This window comes from Microcaecilia unicolor, chromosome 3, assembly GCF_901765095.1.
Source record: "Microcaecilia unicolor chromosome 3, aMicUni1.1, whole genome shotgun sequence".
Taxonomy (NCBI): Eukaryota; Metazoa; Chordata; class Amphibia; order Gymnophiona; family Siphonopidae; genus Microcaecilia; species Microcaecilia unicolor.
In genome coordinates this window covers 263,310,718-263,330,105 of record NC_044033.1, presented here as the reverse complement: position 1 = coordinate 263,330,105, position 19,388 = coordinate 263,310,718, and the positions used below count along the sequence as shown (strand labels likewise).

The 19,388-nt window shown below is 42.6% G+C and overlaps 1 protein-coding gene across 3 annotated transcripts in view; it reads right to left on the bottom strand.

Annotated features, from left to right (window-relative positions):
• Positions 1 to 947: 947 nt before the first annotated feature.
• Positions 948 to 19,388, bottom strand: part of SASH1 (SAM and SH3 domain containing 1) — a 568,634-nt gene continuing 550,193 nt past the window's right edge. For all 3 annotated transcript variants that reach the window (XM_030198038.1, XM_030198036.1, XM_030198037.1), the window contains 2 exons: positions 6,232 to 6,363; positions 948 to 2,025 (listed from right to left, as the gene is read on the bottom strand). In XM_030198038.1, the coding sequence (XP_030053898.1) occupies positions 1,765 to 2,025; positions 6,232 to 6,363 (393 nt within the window). In that variant the 3' untranslated portion in view covers positions 948 to 1,764. The remainder of the gene's footprint in view (positions 2,026 to 6,231; positions 6,364 to 19,388) is intronic.

Sequence of the window (19,388 nt, the reverse complement as noted above, 5' to 3'; positions counted from 1 at the left end):
TCGCCTACTGAATACCAAGTTCTTTGAGTGCTGTCTTCTCCTCCTCCTCCTTGCTTTAACAGAACAGATGTGGAAAGTCTCCATTAAGGAGGTGGTAGAGATACAAATGGAGTTGAAATTCATAAAGGCATGGGGTGAACACAGAGGATCTCTAATTAGAAAATGGAAGTTATAAAAAACCTAAACTTAAATGGCTGCATGTGTCACGTGGCACTTAGATGGTGACTCTGGCTGTGATGAACTAGGGCCAATACCGGGAGACCTGTACGGTCTGTGTCTCATATATGGCAATCTGGTTTAGGATGGGCTGGAAAGGGTTTAGACAGCAACTTTAGTGGCTGGAACATGAGGACAGTGCTGGACAGACTTTTATGGTCTGTGTCCCGCAAATGAGACGATGAATAGTCTGGAGTGGGCTTTGAGGGCAACTCCAGCAGTTGGAACATAAGGATAGGGCCAGGCGGACTTCTATGGTTTATATCCAAGAAACACCACAGAAAGACCATAATCAAGCATATGATGTCACATTCATTGTTGATTTAATCATGAATTGATAATGATTGTGACTATTGGGCAGAGTGAATGGACCAATCCGGTTTTTATCTGCTGTCATTTACTATGTTACTATTAATCCTCTCTGCTCCCGGGCTGATGAGCAGACCTCAGCTCTGACATAGGCACGAGCATAAGATGTCACCTGACCTACTGGCTTGTGCATGTGGTGATCTCTTAGCCCACAGTGCCAGTGAATCAGAGAAGTCTTACATGTGCGCGCACCAGAGTGTTCCAGCTTCCGTTCCTTCCTTGCCTGCAGTGCTGTGGCTCAAACCCAGAGACTGAGAGAGCCAACAGGAATTTTTTTAATGTACCATTAAATTCTTGTGGGACTGGGTGAGGACAGGTTAAATTCTTGCGGGGACGGGTTAGATTCCCCACGGGTGTGGGTGGGGATGGGTTAGATTCCCTACGGGGACGAGTGGGGACGGCTTGGATTTCTGTCCCCGTGCAACTCTCTAATCCAGAGCTCATGGTTCAGTCGTGTGCTGGAAAGCTTGAATGAACAGTGAGCAGAACTTGTTACACCAAGAAACCTGTGATGGCACCTGTGTGAGGAATGTTCTAGGTTGGTTATAAGTGTTCAGCAGTACAATCCAAGACTTACAGGTATGACAGATGGGACACTAGGAGATAACATATCACAAAAGCTTAGTTTAAGGCAAAATTGCTGATTGCTACAATGCATCAATTGTTTTTTTTTTTTTTATTAGATCTTACTCTTCAAAATGAGATTGCAAGCATAGTTTGGTTAGTAGTCCTGCAATCACAGATGTGGTTCGTGCTATAACCTTAATTTCCAGTCTGGGTTTTTTGTTTTTTTTTTGGCCTAGCCCTTTGTGGCCTCAAATTTTACACCGAGCAACAGAGATGATGTGTAAGTCACTTGTACTAGATTTTTAATCCTCCCAAGAAGCAGGTCTGCAAAACCATTGCTCTCTCCTTCACACTCTGGCTTTTGGGATTTTTAAAAACTATACTATTACTTTTGTGAGAGAGAGATCTGCATGGAATCCATGATCCCTGTTTGTTGGCTTGCCTTGTGTTTTTTCTCCTGCAAGTATAAGACGTGGAGAACTCCCGAGTTCCTTATTCTCTGTGTGTGTGCGCTTGCTTCATACTGGAATCTCTGGTGTATAATCTTTGCAGAAGGACAAAAGAATTCTGCATACGGAAGCAGGATGCAAGAAGCGTCCATTGTCTGGCAGCCTAAACTGCTTCCGGGTTTAGGGTCTTAACAAGTCTTGCTGCAGCCAGCAACATGTTTTGATGTCTTTCCTCTTGGATTCCAGCGTCCTGCAGGTGCGTTTGTGACAAGGAAGGCACTTGGCTTAGCGTGTTGATTCCAGCCTTGGCGAGGGGGCTGATGTACATGGGCAGTCCAATCGAAACCAGCCAGTCAGAGACAGAGGTGATGCAGCCGGGGGACATGGGCTTTCTGCACATTTCAGTGAGTCCTCCGCTTGGAATCTAGATATACAAGCAGATTTTCAATGTCAGTAGCTACATACTAAACAACCCCCACTGTCACCCCCAGGAAATGAATGCAACGTCTAATATTTATTTATTTTTTTGAGAGGGTGTGTTGGGGCAGAGAGTGGATGTTCCTGCACTAAAGAGTACATCCAGATTAACACAGGAATTTCACTGCAACTACAGCGTTGTTGTTGTTGGGTTTTTTTTTTGAGAGAGAGACTGTACCCAGAATCTAGCTTTGTATGGGGCCATTTACAAAGGCACGCTGAAAAATGACCTGCGGTAGTGTAGATGCGTGTTTTGGGTGCGCGCAGAATCATTTTTCAGTGCACATGTAAAAAATGCCTTTTTAAAAGTTTTGCCAAAAATGGACGTGCGTCAAAATGAAAATTGCCGCACAGCCATTTTCAGTCTGAGATCTTACCGCCAGTCATTGACCTAGCGGTAAAGTGTCACGCAGTAACCGGGCAGTAATGACCTATGTGAGTCAAATGTCATTTGGTGCACGTCTGAAAATATTTCAAATGCGCGTATCGGATGCATGCCCCAAAAAAAATTACTGCAAGAGCAACGCGGTAGTCGGGCGGTCACTCTATTTGGGCGCACATAGATGCTTACGCGGCTTAATGAAAGGGCCCCTATGTTTACAACCACACCAGCCTGGTTTATTTTGAAGTTTTTTATCAGCTTGTGACCTATTGCCCCTGATGCAGCCATTTTTATACTGGTGAAACATGGCCATGTTGGGCATTTAATGTTGAATACCTGGGAGCTTTTAATCTACTACTAAAGACTGTATTTTTACAAAGTCTGCCTCATTGTTTTATTTTCTATATTGGATTTGGCAGACAGCCTTGTTGTTTTCCAACTCCTGCACTAAAGAGTACATCCACATTAACACAGGAATATCGTGTGAGCCCTTACCACCTACAAAATGGGTGGCAGTAAGAGCTCACATAGTAATTATTTTTTTAATGGTTGCATGCTAATGGCCACATTAGCACATAGCCATTAATGCAAAATCAGCCATTTTATGGCTGCAGTAAAAATGGCCTTAGGTGGAAAACCCACATAGGGTGCACTAAAACCACTTTTTATTGCAGTTTAGTAAAAGGACCCCATAATTGTGTAAATAAATTAGGTAACTTCTACTTTGGTCAGGTGGTATTTCTACACAAATGAAGAGGTGTGGTAGCCGTGTTAGTCCACTCTTAAAGGTTATCAATAGAAATCAAACAAAATAAAACATGGAAAAGAAAATAAGATGATCCCTTTTTTATTGGACTTAACTTAATACATTTCTTGATTAGCTTTCGAAGGTTGCCCTTCTTTCCGATCTGACGAAGAAGGGCAACCTTCGAAAGCTAATCAAGAAATGTATTAAGTTATCTCTCTATATAAAACGCACCTCCAACGTTCTATGAAGCCTCTTTTAGCCAAAAGTGAAGGGGGTGAGATCGCATTGTGTCTGCCCCGCCCACGCGTCAAACGTGATGACGTCGAGGGCGGAGCAATGACACTCAACCAATGGCATCGCTCGGCAGCGAAGCGTCAGGGAAGGAGGCGGCGCTCTCGACGTCTAGCCTTCCCTTCGCTGTGTTCCGCCTTCTTCTGACGTCAAGGATGACGTCAAAAGAAGGCGGAACACAGCGAAGGGAAACCTAGACGTCGGGAGCGCCGCCTCCTTCCCTGACGCTTCGTTGCCGGAACCGCCATGGAGGTACATTTTAAAAGAAGAAAAAAAAAAACGGATGCATGGATGCGAAGGGGGAGAGAAGAAGAGGGCGGGCCAGGCTGGGACATGGGAGAGAGAGGAGCATGGATGCGAGGGGGGGGGTCATGGAAGGGAGAGAGGGGACTTGCTGGAAAAGGATGAATGGAGGCGGCAGGGGACAGAGGAGCATGGATTGCAGGGCAGGCCTCAGGCAGAGAGGGGAAATGCTGGATAGGGATGAATGGAGGGGGCAGGTGACAGAGTAACATGGATGGCCATGGATTGGGACGGCAGGGCTCAGGGAAAGGGGAATTGCTGGATAGGGATGAATGGAGGGGACAGATGGGCATGGATGGATATGGATTGCAGGACAGGCCTCAGGCAGAGAGGGGAAATGCTGGAAAGGGATGAATGGAGGGGACAGAGTAACATGGATGGCCATGGATTGGGAGGGCAGGGCTCAGGGAAAGGGGAATTGCTGGATAGGGATGAATGAAGGGGACAGATGGGCATGGATGGATATGGATTGCAGGACAGGCCTCAGGCAGAGAGGGGAAATGCTGGAAAGGGATGAATGGAGGGGCAGGGGACAGAGGAGCATGGATTGCAGGGCAGGCCTCAGGCAGAGAGGGGAAATGCTGGATAGGGATGAATGGAGGGGGCAGGTGACAGAGTAACATGGATGGCCATGGATTGGGACGGCAGGGCTCAGGGAAAGGGGAATTGCTGGATAGGGATGAATGGAGGGGACAGATGGGCATGGATGGATATGGATTGCAGGGCAGGCCTCAGGCACAGAGGGGAAATGCTGGAAAGGGATGAATGGAGGGGGCAGGGGACAGAGTAACATGGATGGCCATGGATTGGGAGGGCAGGGCTCAGGGAAAGGGGAATTGCTGGATAGGGATGAATGAAGGGGACAGATGGCCATGGATGGATATGGATTGCAGGACAGGCCTCAGGCAGAGAGGGGAAATGCTGGAAAGGGATGAATGCAGGGGGCAGGGGACAGAGGAGCATGGATTGCAGGGCAGGCCTCAGGCAGAGAGGGCAAATGCTGGATAGGGATGAATGGAGGGGGCAGGTGACAGAGTAACATGGATGGCCATGGATTGGGACGGCAGGGCTCAGGGAAAGGGGAATTGCTGGATAGGGATGAATGGAGGGGACAGATGGGCATGGATGGATATGGATTGCAGGGCAGGCCTCAGGCAAAGAGGGGAAATGCTGGAAAGGGATGAATGGAGGGGGCAGGGGACAGAGGAGCATGGATGGCCACACACACACACTCTCTATCACACTGTGTCTCACATACACACTTGCACACACTCTCATTCTCACACTCACACCCAGACTCACTCTCTCTCACACACTCACACTTTCACTCTGACTCTCAAACAGTCACTCTCACATACACTCTCCCAAACATACACACTCCGAGGAAAACCTTGCTAGCGCCCGTTTCATTTGTCTCTGAAACGGGCCTTTTTTACTAGTGTCCAATAAAAAAGGTATCATCTTATTTTCTTTTCCATGTTTTATTTTGTTTGATTTCTATTGATACACAAATGAACAATGGGGTGCCAAACTTCCCATCCAACTTTTTTAGTATCATGTGACTGACAATGACAAGCAGTGGGCACTTAGAGGAGATGTGTGAGAGAGGGATGTGGGCGGCCTTGTCCATCCTCTGTCCCATCGTTTCAGTTTCTGCTCTGGGGATTCACTGAACACTGAGCATAAGTCTTAGATCAATCCAGGGGTCTAACAGCTGTGGTATTTGTTATGGCTTGTTTATTTGATTTGTTTTGATTTATTGGTTTTGTGTGTATGTATTAATTACCCTGTATACTGATGCTTCTCTTTTTATAATCTGCTCTGAGCTGGCTGGTTGAGTGGAATACAAAAGATATGAATTATATTAAATAAATTTATACCTTGGCCTATGATGGTAGAGACAGACATATATACACCACTGTACAGGTTGGGACTACTTTTAAGCCACATTTTTAGTAATCCAAAAGGAAGTTGGTTCACTTACAACAATGATTGCATAACTCATTTTTGAACAAAACTTAGTGTAAAGACATGGGCTAATAAAGAACATATTTAATTGCTTGACATACTTTGAAAGCTTAAATTTTTTCCTTTTATCCCATTGGGTTGGGTGGGATTTTGTGAGATTTGTAAGAATCATATTTTCAACTGGATGGTAGGAATGGGAAACCTCAAAATAGTGTTGTTTGTAGCATTGTTGGGTTGGTTTTGGTTTGTCTTCATGTTCATTTTGGCGGCAATGTCAGTAAGAGTGCGTCCTCTGCAAATAGTGTGAATTATCGGCAAATGAAAAAAAAAACCCAAATCTATGTTTTTTATGCTTATTTTAATTGGTTAATGTCATGCAATGGCATGGGATATGTTGTTGACATTTCCTAGGTCATAGAAAGTGACGTAGAGAAAGCAACCATGTGTAGCAAGAGACTCACCGCCATGCGGTGCTGCTTCCGCAGCTGTTTCACCCGTATTTGGTCCAGATTTCCAGCCGTTTCCTTTTCAGGCTGATCCAGGTCTTCAGCATATCTCTGAACTAAAGCTTCAGGAATCCCACAGCGCCCGTGCTGCGCAAGTCCGACAAACCAGAAAAAGGAAGGAGGAAAGATCAATCATTTATTTTACATACTGAAACACAAATCCAATGGCATAAAATAGGAGAGAGGCTATGTGCTCATATTCTTTATCCTGGAAATTTGCTGACTGCCCCCTCCTCCCCCCCCCAATTCTGTGGCTATGTGAAAACTCACTGTAAAACTAAGCCTAATTTTCTAAAATGAAAACGATATATTCACATTCATTCTTTCACTCGGTTTCAAGAAAGGAGCACCAGGCACAGACCTCCCAACCTTAGTGAAAGAAAGGGAAAGGAGGCTTAAAGGAACTGTTCTGACTTGATTTTTAAAGCTTTCATTGGGTAAATAGTTTCACATCAATCTGTGCACAGAACATCAAACACCACTATAGAGTGGAAGACAAATATTGGCATCATGGCTTTTACAGTGCCCTGTAAAAATATTCATACCCTTGCACATCTTTTATATTCTGCTGTCTAAAAAAATGCAATTCAAATTAAGTAAGAGTTTGTTTCACTGCTCTACATAACATATTCTACACTTGCAGGCTGATAAAACAATCAGAGAAATATTCTTTAATTAAGACCAAAGGGGGAAAAACTGTAGAGCATGACTCATATTTTTTTTTCCAAACCCTCTATTTACATGTGCACATACACATCTGTTTGTATCTGTGTTACTTCTGCGCACGTGTCTCAGAGCTGGAGAGGCTAGGGCTGGGACTTTTTGAATGGAGAATAATATAAACCAAGTGTGATCATTTGATGCCACTGTCATTTCATTTATTTAAATTCGATATACTGTAGAATTGGGACAGGCAGGTCAAAGCAGTTCCCAATATTAATAAAATACAGATTTAAAGAATAGAACTGCAATTAAAATAGGAAAGGCACAATCAACCATAGAACACCAACATTTTCCAAATTTTCAAACAGGAGTAACATTGCAACCTCAAATTCCCTGAGCCAACTCCCTAAACACCCTCTGAAACAGATACTTAAAAAAAAAAAACTTCTAAATTTAACAAAAGGATAATTCTAATTACAAATGTGGAGGTAGTGTACTACAAGCAATAAAATTCGGAACTTTGGAGTGACTCCAGCCAGGCCTGGGATGATCAAATGTTAATCATTCAAAGAATGAAGAGTTCACATAGGCACTTAGGGTATTGTTGAATGTGTAAAATAAGATGGTAATCCAATATGTAAAGTCCCCACAAGTAAGAATTAAAATCTTAAAAAATATCCTATACCTTATTGGAAGCTAGTGCTTTTCCTTGAGAAGAGAGAGTGTGATCATATTTGTCAGCATGACAAAAAAATTGAATAGCAGTTGAACTGAGTAATGCCTGCATAAATAATGTTCCAAAAATCCAGCTGAAAAGTTAGAAATGAGTAGTAGTATACCTCAGTGGGATTTGTCAAAGCTAATTTGCATATATATGATAGGTGGCCACGTCCATGTTGGTCATGTCATCCAATCCGAAGTGAGGATATGCACAAGCTCCACTTTTATCTTTTGCAAACCCTGCCCCATCACCACATAATTTGGGTAGCCCTGCCCCACACCCCTTTTTATATAACCCCACCCATTTCAGTGTTATCACAGGAAGTGATATTATAGCCTCATCCCTTTTCCAAGATGGCAGCATGCACTGGACATATGTCATTTCCAGTTTCATACTACTTATTGCCATCTTGGATAGGGTCAGGTGATGGGAAGCGATGTCAAAAGCCCATGACACTGCCCTCTACTGAATTGGAGGAATGTGTGCAGCTTAATCCTTTTTTTTTTTCTCACAGGAAAGAAAATAATTATTTTTAGCCTTCAGACCATTTCTTTTTTATTTTTTCTTTCAAAAGGATACCTTGATGTTTAATCCACAGCTCTATTGATTTTCAGCCAGATCGAGTTTGTTTTAGCCCTGTCCTTAAACCATTTCTTTATTTTTCATTGTTTATTCCCTCCTCCCCACTTGCTATTTCAGACCTCTGTTATTTCACAACAGGTGGCATCAGGCAGAAGTCCGTTCACCTTTCTCTTATCAGAAAAAATCAGCAGATACAAAGCTGTTTTAAGATACCTTTCACAAGAAACCATAAGCACTGCAAAAGAAATGCTCCACCCCGGAAATTACATTTTAGGCTTTTAAAACAAAAGCTAATGGTTTTACAATCGATTCCCCTCTCCTCTCAACATAGAGATCAACAAACATGCTGTTTTACACTGTGCTGTGCAACATCATCTCTACCCCCTCAATCACTCCCCCCTACAGACAGCTGTTTATAGAGAGCAGAGCCTCCTAGTGTGCACAGCTACTCCTCCCTTATCCTCTCATTCAGCCCCATAACCCCTCCCTCATCATCCCTGGTAGGCAAGGTCTGGTGAATGAAGACATAAAAGAACAAAAGTGTATTAACATAACTGGGAAAAGTTACAGATTAGCAAACATTTTTTTTCTTTTTTAAACAAAAGTAGTTCCTCTTCCTCAGCAATGCTTTATTTTGCTCTAACAGTGTTAACCTAAGAAGCATACAAAAGGGAAGTGGGGGAAGAGCACATCCTGATCCTGGATCAGCAAATTCAGGACCCGCTGCCCTCCCTGTAAAGACAGTGAAGTGAAGGGCTCCGGCAGATCCAGAAAGGTCTGGCCTTCAATGCCAGTAAAGGAAAGAAAAAAAAATAGTCTGTTTTATTTCTCTCTCTTGCCTTTAAAGTGGAGTAACAGAGCCAGTTCACTGCACTGATCCCTCCCCCCCCCCCTCTCATCAGCAGATAGCCCTGCACAAGAGATTGCAGTGGTAGGGAATTCCCCCCCCCCCTCGCACTCCCCTTCCTGTCATTCCACAGCCCCCCCTCTCACAGCCAGCCCCTGCCCTGCAGCCCCCCTCCATTCTGACTGGCTGCAGTCAGACAGAAGTAGGTCAAAATGTATGGGTAGCTTCCGGGCATTTTGGAAAAAAGTTACAGATCAGCAAAGTTTTTTCCTTTTTAAACGAAAATAGTTCTAGAACAATGCTCTATTTTGCTCTAATAGTATTAACCTAACAAACATACAATTTTTTAAAAGTTAAATAGAGCACATGCAAAGAAGTTTTTTGTTTTTTTAGGATACAGGGAATGCTGTGCTCTAACAGTGTTAATCTTTCAACCTCCCTGGCTCCCCCACCCTTCACTGCCGAAGACTTAAAAAAAAAAAAAAAACCCTCTTTTTTTTACAATGCAGCACTAGTGTTGAAATGCACACTGCCCTATGAAGTATGGCCACCTTGAAAAATATGCAAATTAGCTTTGATAAAGGTGAGTTATACTACTTGCATGATATGTATGAACAATTTTATCATCAAAAAAGCTGCGACTTGATTGAAGCTGATGAAGGGACTCAAACCTTTACATAGTGGCATAGTAAGTAGATGATGACATTGAGGCTCATTTTCAAAGCACTTAGCCTCCCAAAGTTCCATAGAAGCCTATGGAACTTAGCCTCCCAAAGTGCTTTGAAAATATGCCTAATTGTGTCCAGCAGTCACACCCAACAAACAATGAATATGGTATAAAATACTTGATCCTGGTCTTTCTTTGCCATTTCTGGTACATAGACCGTGGAACTCCGCCCAGTACTGTCCTCATGTTCCAACCTCTGGAATTGACTGTCGAAGCTCTCTCCAGCCCATCCTAAACTGTCTTACGATATATGGGACACAGGGCATAGAAGTCTGCCTGGCACTGTCCTTAGTTCTTCACAGCTAGAGTTGCCATCTCAGCAGCACTTCAACCCATCAACACCACGTGTAGTCACTTAAGTATTTTTATATCATCCATTTTCTAATTAGGGTTCCACTGTGTTCATCCCGTGCCTTTCTGAATTTCGTCACCGTTTTTGTCTCTACCACCACCTTTGGGAGCACAATCTAGGCATTGACTATCCTTTCCATGAAAAAGAAATTTCCTGACATTATTCCTAAGTCTACAATCCTGCAACATCAATTCATGTCCTACTGTTTCCCCTTCTCTGGAAAATATATGTTTCTATATTAATATCTTTCAAGTATTTTAAACATCTTTATCATATCTCCCCTATCCCTCCTTTCCTCTAGGGTATACATATTCATATCTTCCAGTGTCTTCTCATACATCTTTTTTTGTGAAAGCCCCATACCATTTTAGTCACATTCTGAACTGCTTCAAGTCTTTTTACATACTTAGCAAGATGTGGCCTCCAACATAATACTCTAAGTGGGGCCTACTACTACTATTTAGCATTTCTATAGCGCTACAAGGCATACGCAGCGCTGCACAAACATAGAAGAAAGACAGTCCCTGCTCAAAGAGCTTACAATCTAATAGACAAAAAATAAAGTAAGCAAATCAAATCAATTAATGTGTACAGGAAGGAGGAGAGGAGGGTAGGTGGAGGCGAGTGGTTACGAGTCAAAAGCAATGTTAAAGAGGTGGGCTTTCAGTCTAGATTTAAAGGTGGCCAAGGATGGGGCAAGATGTAGGGGCTCAGGAAGTTTATTCCAGGCGTAGGGTGCAGCGAGACAGAAGGCGCGAAGTCTGGAGTTGGCAGTAGTGGAGAAGGGAACAGATAAGAAGGATTTATCCATGGAGCGGAGTGCACGGGAAGGGGTGTAGGGAAGGATGAGTGTGGAGAGATACTGGGGAGCAGCAGAGTGAGTACATATATAGGTTAGTAGAAGAAGTTTGAACAGGATGCGAAAACGGATAGGGAGCCAGTGAAGCGACTTGAGGAGAGGGGTAGTATGAGTAAAGCGACCCTGGCGGAAGATGAGACGAGCAGCAGAGTTTTGAACCGATTGGAGAGGGGAGAGGTGACTAAGTGGGAGGCCAGCAAAAAGCAGATTGCAGTAGTCTAACGAGGGTGTGGATGAAGGTTTGGTAGAGTGCTCGGAAAGAAAGGGGCGGATTTTACGGATGTTGTAAAGAAAGAAACGACAGGTCTTGGTGATCTGCTGGATATGAGCAGAGAAGGAGAGAGAAGAGTAAAAGATGACCCCAAGGTTTCGAGCTGAGGAGACAGGGAGAATGAGAGAGCCATCAACAGAAATAGAAAACGGGGGGAGTGGGGAGGTGGGTTTGGGGGGAAAAATGAGAATCTCGGTTTTGGTCATGTTTAATTTCAGGTGGCGTTGAGACATCCAGACAGCAATGTCAGACAAGCACGCTGAAACTTTGGTTTGGATGCAGGGTGAGATATCAGGGGTAGAAAGGTAGATTTGGGAGTCATCAGCATAGAGATGGTAGGAAAAGCCATGGGATGAGATTAATGAACCAAGGGAAGAAGTGTAGATAGAAAAGAGGAGGGGACCAAGAACAGAACCCTGAGGTACGCCGACAGGCAGAGGAATAGAAGTAGAAGAGGATCCACCACAGTGAACACTGAAGGTGCGGAGGGAGAGGTAGGAAGAGAACCAGGAAAGGACAGAGCCCTGGAATCCAAGTGAGGGCAGGGTATCAAGGAGTATGCTGTGATCGACAGTGTCAAAAGCAGCGGAAAGATCAAGAAGAATGAGGATGGAATAGAGACCTCTGGATTTAGCCAGTAATAGGTCATTGGAGACTTTAGTAAGTGTAGTTTCGGTTGAGTGAAGAGGGCGAAAACCAGATTGTAGTGGGTCAAGAATAGCATGTGAGGAGAGAAAATCAAGGCAGCGGTGGTGAACAGCACACTCAAGTAATCTGGAGAGAAAAGGGAGGAGGGAGATGGGTCGGTAATTAGAGGGACAAGTTGGGTCGAGTGAAGGCTTCTTAAGGAGAGGTGTGACCACAGCATGTTTAAAGGCAGTAGGGACAGTTGCAGTGGAAAGTGAGAGGTTGAGAATGTGACAGATAAAAGGAATAAGAGCAGGTGAGATGGCATTAAGAAGGTGAGTGGGAATGGGATCAGAGGAACAGGTGGTACATTTTGAGGAAGAAAGGAGAAGTGTAGTTTTCTCCATAGTAACTTCAGGAAAGGAGGAAAAGGAATGAGGGGAAGGAGAGAGAGGGGAACGGACTAGTGGAGGGAGAGGTGGCGAGGTAGAGAATTCAAGGTTTATCTTTTGAACCTTGTCGTGAAAGAATTCAGCAAGGGTCTGAGGAGATAATGAAGGGGAAGTTGGGAGAGGAGGCACCTTGAAGAGAGAGTTTAATGTGGTGAAGAGAAGTCGAGGGTTAGAGCCAAGAGAGTTGGTCAGTTGGATATAATAATCCTGTTTGGCGCGTAAAAGAGCAGATTGGAAGGAGGTCAGCATGAACCTAAAGTGTAAGAAATCAGCAAGGGCCTGAGATTTCCGCCAGAGGCGTTCAGCGGAGCGGGTACAGGAACGTAGGTAGCGGATATTAGAAGTCAGCCAAGGTTGGGGTTTTGTACGCCTTATAGGGCGGGTCATCAAAGGTGCAAGAGTGTCTAAGGCAGAGGATAGAGTATTGTTGTAAAAAGAAACAGCCTCGTTGACAGACGTGGATGGTGCCACAGTAGAGAGGAGGTTTGAAACATGGGAGGATAGAGATGAAGGGTCAATATCGTGAAGATTCCTAGATAAATTAGATAAGATAGGACGGGACTGGGAGGGAGGAGATTTAAGTGTGAAAGTTATAAGATGGTGATCAGAGAGGGGAAGATCAGAGGCAAGGAAACTAGAGGGTGAACAGTTGGAGGAGAAGATGAGATCAAGACAGTGACCATTTTGATGAGTGGGGGAGGTGGAGCATAGTCCTGTACAAGTAATTGGGGCCTCACCAATTACTTGTACAGGAGCATCAATACTGCCATTCTTCTGCTGGTTATGCCTCTCTGTATTTAGCCTAGCATCCTTCTGGCTAAGGCCGTCGCCTTGTCACACTATTTTGTCACCTTCAGAACCTCAGATACTTTCACCTCAAGATCCCTCTCCCTGTCTGTGCAGATCAGCCTCTCGCCTCCTAGCACATATGTCTCTCTGCTCCCTATATGCATCACTCTCCACTTCTTCACATTAAATTTTAACTGCCAAATATTTCAACATTCATCTAACTTTTGCAGATCCATTTTCATTTTGTCCACTCCCTCTGGGGGCTGTCCACTTTGTTGCAAATCTTGGTATCATCCACAAAAAGGTAGACATAATCTTCTTACCCTTTGGCAATGTTGCTTACAAATATATTGACTAGAATCAGCCCCAGCTCTGATCCTTGAGGCACTCCACTACTAACCATGTCTGTCTGTTACCCAGTTTCTAATCCAGTTCACCACTTTAGGCCCTAACTTCAGCCTGTCAAGTTTATTCAAGAGCGGTGTCAAATGGTTTTTGCTGAAATCCAAGTAGATTACATCTAGTATATGTCCTTGATCTAGTTCTCTGGTCACCCAGTCAAATAATTCAATAAGATTTGTTTGGCAGAATTTATGTTTGGTAAAACCATGTTGCCTTGAGTCTTATAACCCATTGGATTCCAGGAAATTCACTATCCTTTCTTTCAGCAGCATTTCCATTACTTTTCCAATGACCAAAATGAGGCTTACCCGCCTGTAGTTTTCTGTTTCTCTGTCACCACTTTTGTAAAGAGGGACCACATCTGTTCTTCTCCAATCCCACAGAACCTCTCCCATCTCCAAAGATTTATTAAACAAATCTTTAAGAGGATCCACCAGAACCTCTCTGAGCTTCCTCAATATCTTGAGATAGATCCCGTCTGGTCCCATACCTTTTTCCATCTTCACATTTTCTTCCATGAATGGTGCAATATCTGTTCCATTCTCATATATATCTTTGTCAACCGATCACGGTCCTTCTCCAGGATTTTCTTCCATGAACACAGAAGTATTTGTTTAGCACATTCGCTTTTTCCTCATTACTTTCCACATAGTGGATCACAGCATCTTTCAGTCTTAGAATTTAATTTTTTGCCTTCCTCCTTTCACTAATATAGCTGAAAAAATGTTGTCACCCCTCCATATATTTCTAACCATTTGTTCTTCCACTTGTTCTTTTGCCAACATAACATGAACATAAGAATAGCCATAGTGGGTGAGACCAATGGTCCATCTACCTCAGTATCCTGTTTTCAACAGTGGCCAATCCAGGTCACAAACACCTGGCAGAAACCCAAATAGTGGCAACATTCCAATCTGAAGAGCCCTAACCTATTTAGGTTTTCCTCATATGAGAGGAGTTCCATCCCCTTTGGACCTTTTATAATTCTGCTATATCTTCTTTGAGATATGGCGACCAGAACTGAATGCAATACTCAAGAAGAGGTCATACCATGGAGTGATACAGAAGCATTATAGTATTTTCAATCTTATTCAATGTCCCTTTCCTAATAATTCCTAGCATCCTGTTTGCTTTTTTGGCTGCCAATGCACACTGAGCAGAAGATTTCAGTGTATTATCTACCAAGACACCTAGATCTTTTTCTTGGGTGCTGACCCCCAAGGTTGACCCTAGCATCAGGTAACTATGATTCGGATTATTCTTCCCAATGTGCATCACTTTATATTTACCCACATTAAATTTCATCTGCCATTTGGATGCCCAGTCTTCCAATTTCCCAAGGTCTTCCTGCAATTTTTCACAGTCCGCATGTGTTTTAACAACCTTGAATAGTTTGTGTCATCTGCAAATTTAATTACCTCACTTGTTCAGATTCCATATCATTTATAAATATGTTAAATAGCACCGGACCCAGTACTGGTCCCTGCAGCACTCCACCCTCCTCCATTGAGAGAAATGACCATTTATTCCTACCCTCTGTTTTCTGTCTAATAACCAATTCCTAGTCCACACCAGAACATTGCTTCCTATCCCATGACTCTTTAATTTTCTCAGGTTTCTCTCATGAGGAACCTTGTCAAAAGCTTTCTGAAAATCCAGATATATTACATCAACCGGCTCACCTTTAAGACACATGTTTCTTGACAATGTCAGGCTTACTGGTTTGTAATTTCCTGGATTACCCTTGGAACCCTTTTTAAAAATCGGCGTTACATTGGCTATCTTCCAATCTTCAGCTACGACGGATGATTTTAATGACAGGTTACATATTACTGACAGCAGATCAGCAATTTCATACTCAAGTTCCTTGAGTATCCTTGGATGTGTGCAATCCAGTCCAGGTGATTTGCTACTCTTTAATTTGTTGATTTGGCTCAGTATATCTTCCAGGTTCACCGAGATTTCTTTCAGTTCCTCCGTATCATCACCCTTGAAAACCATTTCTGGTACAGGTAGATCTCTTACATCTCCTTTCGTAAAGACTGAAGGAAAAAATTCATTCAGTTTCTCTGCTATGGCCTTGTCCTCCCTGAGTGCCCCTTTTGCTCCTTTGTGGTCTAACGGTCCCACATGTATCTCTTTTCATTTCTTCTTTCAGTTTCATCTGGTATTTTTTTCTGTATTCCTCTTCTTGAGTTTTTCTGTATTTCATGAACACCAACTCTTTTGCCTTTATTTTCTCAGCCACTGGTTGGAGAACCATATTGGCTTCCTTTACTCTTGCTCGTATTAATTCTCCTTACGTAAAGGTCCGTAGCCATTTTTATAGCTCCTTTCAGTCTCCCATTCTGTCAGCTCTTTCTTCAGGAACTCTCTCATTTTACTAAAGTCAGCATGTTTGAAACCCAGGATTTTCAGTTTTGTGTGGCTGCTCTCGACTACAGATAAAAGTTGAGATGAAAAAGATAGTTGTTAATACATCGGTACTCCTAAGTATTTAAAAGATTGTACCGTCTTCGTGGGTCAACCAAACAGTAAATGCTCTAACATTGGACAATTGTGATGACCAGAAATCCAACATGCAATTGTTTTTTTACAGACACAAGACAAGGGATGATTAGACAATCAAATACTAATTGCATCCAAACAACAATGTAAAGGAACTAAATCTGGATTAGAAAATGTTGTGAAAAACAAAAGCGGAATAGAAACAGGTATGCAAAATGTTTGAATAAAAGTGGCTAGTGGACTAAGAAAAATATTAAATAATAAAGGAGAAAGAATTGAACCTTATGGAACTTAACATTCTAAAGAAAGAGAATAAGAAACAAATCTAGTAGTGACTTGAAATGTACGATCTTGTAAAAATGATACAAACCAGTCCAACACTTGGCCTTGTAACCCTATCTCTTGCAACCACTGAATAAGGAGACAGTGGTCCACTAAAATCCTTTGAAAGGATGGATTTTACAGCTTAATCACAGGGTGCCAACTGTCCACAACAGTAACATAAAATGTAACGTAGTAGATGACGGCAGATAAAGACCTGTATGGTCCACCCAGTCTGCCTAAAGAGATAAACTCATTGCATAAGGTATGAGTGATACAAGATGTGTATACCTGAACTTGATTTGTCCATTATATTTTCGGGGCAAAGACTGTAGAAGTCTGCCTGCCACTGTCCTTTTTCAAACATTTTTTGAAATTGTTATCAAAGCCCTATGCCATTATTCTTCACTACATAGCAACTAGTAGAAGCAAACTACATTGCTCAATCATTAGGTGTCACCATATGTAGCAACCATGAAAAAAGCTACAGTCAGATCATCAAAGATCCTACCTAAACCTACACTACCCAAATTGCAAAGGACTGAAATACAAAACAACTTATGCATCTGGCTTCTCCTACATAAGCGCACAACTATGGAATGGGCTCCCAAAAGCTGTGAAAACAATCCACAACCACTTGAACTTCAGGAAATCACTAGAAACCAACCTCTTCAAAAAGGCCTACCCCAACGACCCCACATAACCCTCTTCACCTACCAACACAGCATGACTATGATCGCACAGGACAACACGCAATCTTCATCCATTTCGACCCTCCACTTATATACATCATACGATTACTATACAACTTTGTATTTGTTATCCACCGACTGGGCAAATGCCTTTGACGGTACTATGTAAGCCACATTGAGCCTGCAAATAGGTGGGAAAATGTGGGGTACAAATGCAGCAAATATTCGATTTGATCTGGCCCTAAATAGTGCCCCAAATACATTATTCGTAGTCATGATTTAAATTTGAATACAAATAATCCGGGGGCTCTACTGTGCTAAATACTACCGAAATAAACACTCGATCTCTGATTTTATGCTGCTTCTTTTATTATTTATGTTAAAGCTCAATGCCCATATTCAGTCAAATAATATTTTTCATTATTTGTATTTGACTGAATAGTAAAATATGATAATTGGTTCAGCTCTACTAGATTTAGATGAAATATACATCCAAACCTCTGAGATTCAGCACACCCTGGGGAAGGGTTGATGGGAAATGCCTCCTCTCAGTACCCTTCTCCTCCACCGCCAACTCCAAGCTCCGCTCATTCTGCCTCGCCTCACCCTATGCTTGGAACAACCTTCCTGAGCCCATACGCCAAGCCCCCTCCCTGCCCATCTTCAAGTCTCTGCTTAAAACCCACCTCTTCATTGCTGCGTTCGGTACCTAACTCTTACCGTTCAGTAAATCAAGACTGCCCCAATTGACTGCCCCTATCGGACTGACCGTTCACTTGTCTTCTAGATTGTAAGCTCTTTGAGCAGGGACTGTCCCTCTATGTAAATTGTACAGCGCTTGCCCGCTGCATAACCCTAGTAGCGCTTTAGAAATGTTAAGTAGTAGTAGTAAATGAATGTGTGTGGTTTTTGTATGTATGTGTGACTATGTTTTGTTCACATGCTTTTTGTGTGTATCTGTTTTCTTTGTGTGTGTATAAGTGCCTGAGTCTGTTTTATTTGTGTGTGTGTGTGTGTGTGTTTGGCATAGGTTTGTGTGTATATATATGCATGTTTGTATTAGTATGGGTATGTATGTGGCTGTTTTGTTTCTGTAATCAGTAGAGGAGATGAGAGGGAGGGCACTTTAAAAGGTACAATTCCCTAATCACTATGTCACAGTGACTCAGTATTTGTATGCAGCAGCTGCTATAACTACCTCCACATAGACATGTATTGGACTTTTTAGGGGAGGGGGCAGGAGACATTTTTCTGGATCCCCCAGTCTGATCTAGCCCACTTTCAAACTACATATTTTTTCATGGTTTTATGTCCATGTCAAATTGGGTTGTGTTTGGTTAAAATTTTGGAGTTTACTTTATGTCCAAACATACTGACAGCTATTTTTTTCAAACCCTTGTGCATAATTCCTTTCTCTACATTCTATTGGCATGGAAAAAAGAATATGACACATTTTAGGTTTGTGTTTTCCTAATAAAAAATCTGGTTTGACCGTTCATCTGATCAGCTCGTTTCTGTTCCACATTGGAATTTGTAGATCTATGGCCCTGTTGTTTCTTGGGCCCTTCCTGCCAAATATCCAGAGTACCTGAATGTAACTCACCTTGAGCTACTACTCAAAAAGGTGTGAGCAAAATCTAAATAAATAAATATATGCATCTTTGCATATTTTAGCTGGAGGTGCCATCCATGGACCAGATGTCTCCACTGCATTTTGAAACCTCTTCAGCTCTGTAATGCAACTTACAATGATTTATGAAGTACCTAACATGGTTCTTCTTCCTTTTTTTTTTAAGCAGAGATTTGGCCAGAAGGTAAAGATTACCTTGCTTTAAGTTACGGTTTTATATGCCAGTACTATCCTGTCAAGATTTACAGCCAGCACTAAGGAATAGCGACAGCAATCAATCTTGTAGTCAATATCACCCTTATGTGGCCTGTACTGTTTGATCTCATTCTAGGCACATCAGAAAAATTAAACCCTCACCCCCCACCCTGAACCCCAGGAATGAGTTGTTTCGTTAGGGTGCACACAGCAACTCTATAAGTTCTATAATGGTCATTGGTCTTTGTAATTCTGTTTTATTTCTAGCTTTCTCCTACCCCTTTCTTGTTTGCTACACCTTTTAGGGAACAATTCTGAAATTGCCCCTGTTAGCTTGTGGATCCTTTCAAAAGGCAATGTCCCATGCATAGTCCCTTTATCTTCCAGCTGCTGAAGCGAGGATAATTTTCTGCCTAGCGAATTTACCCAGATATCTGCTTAATTACTTTTTCTTCCAATGGAAACAGTTAAGTA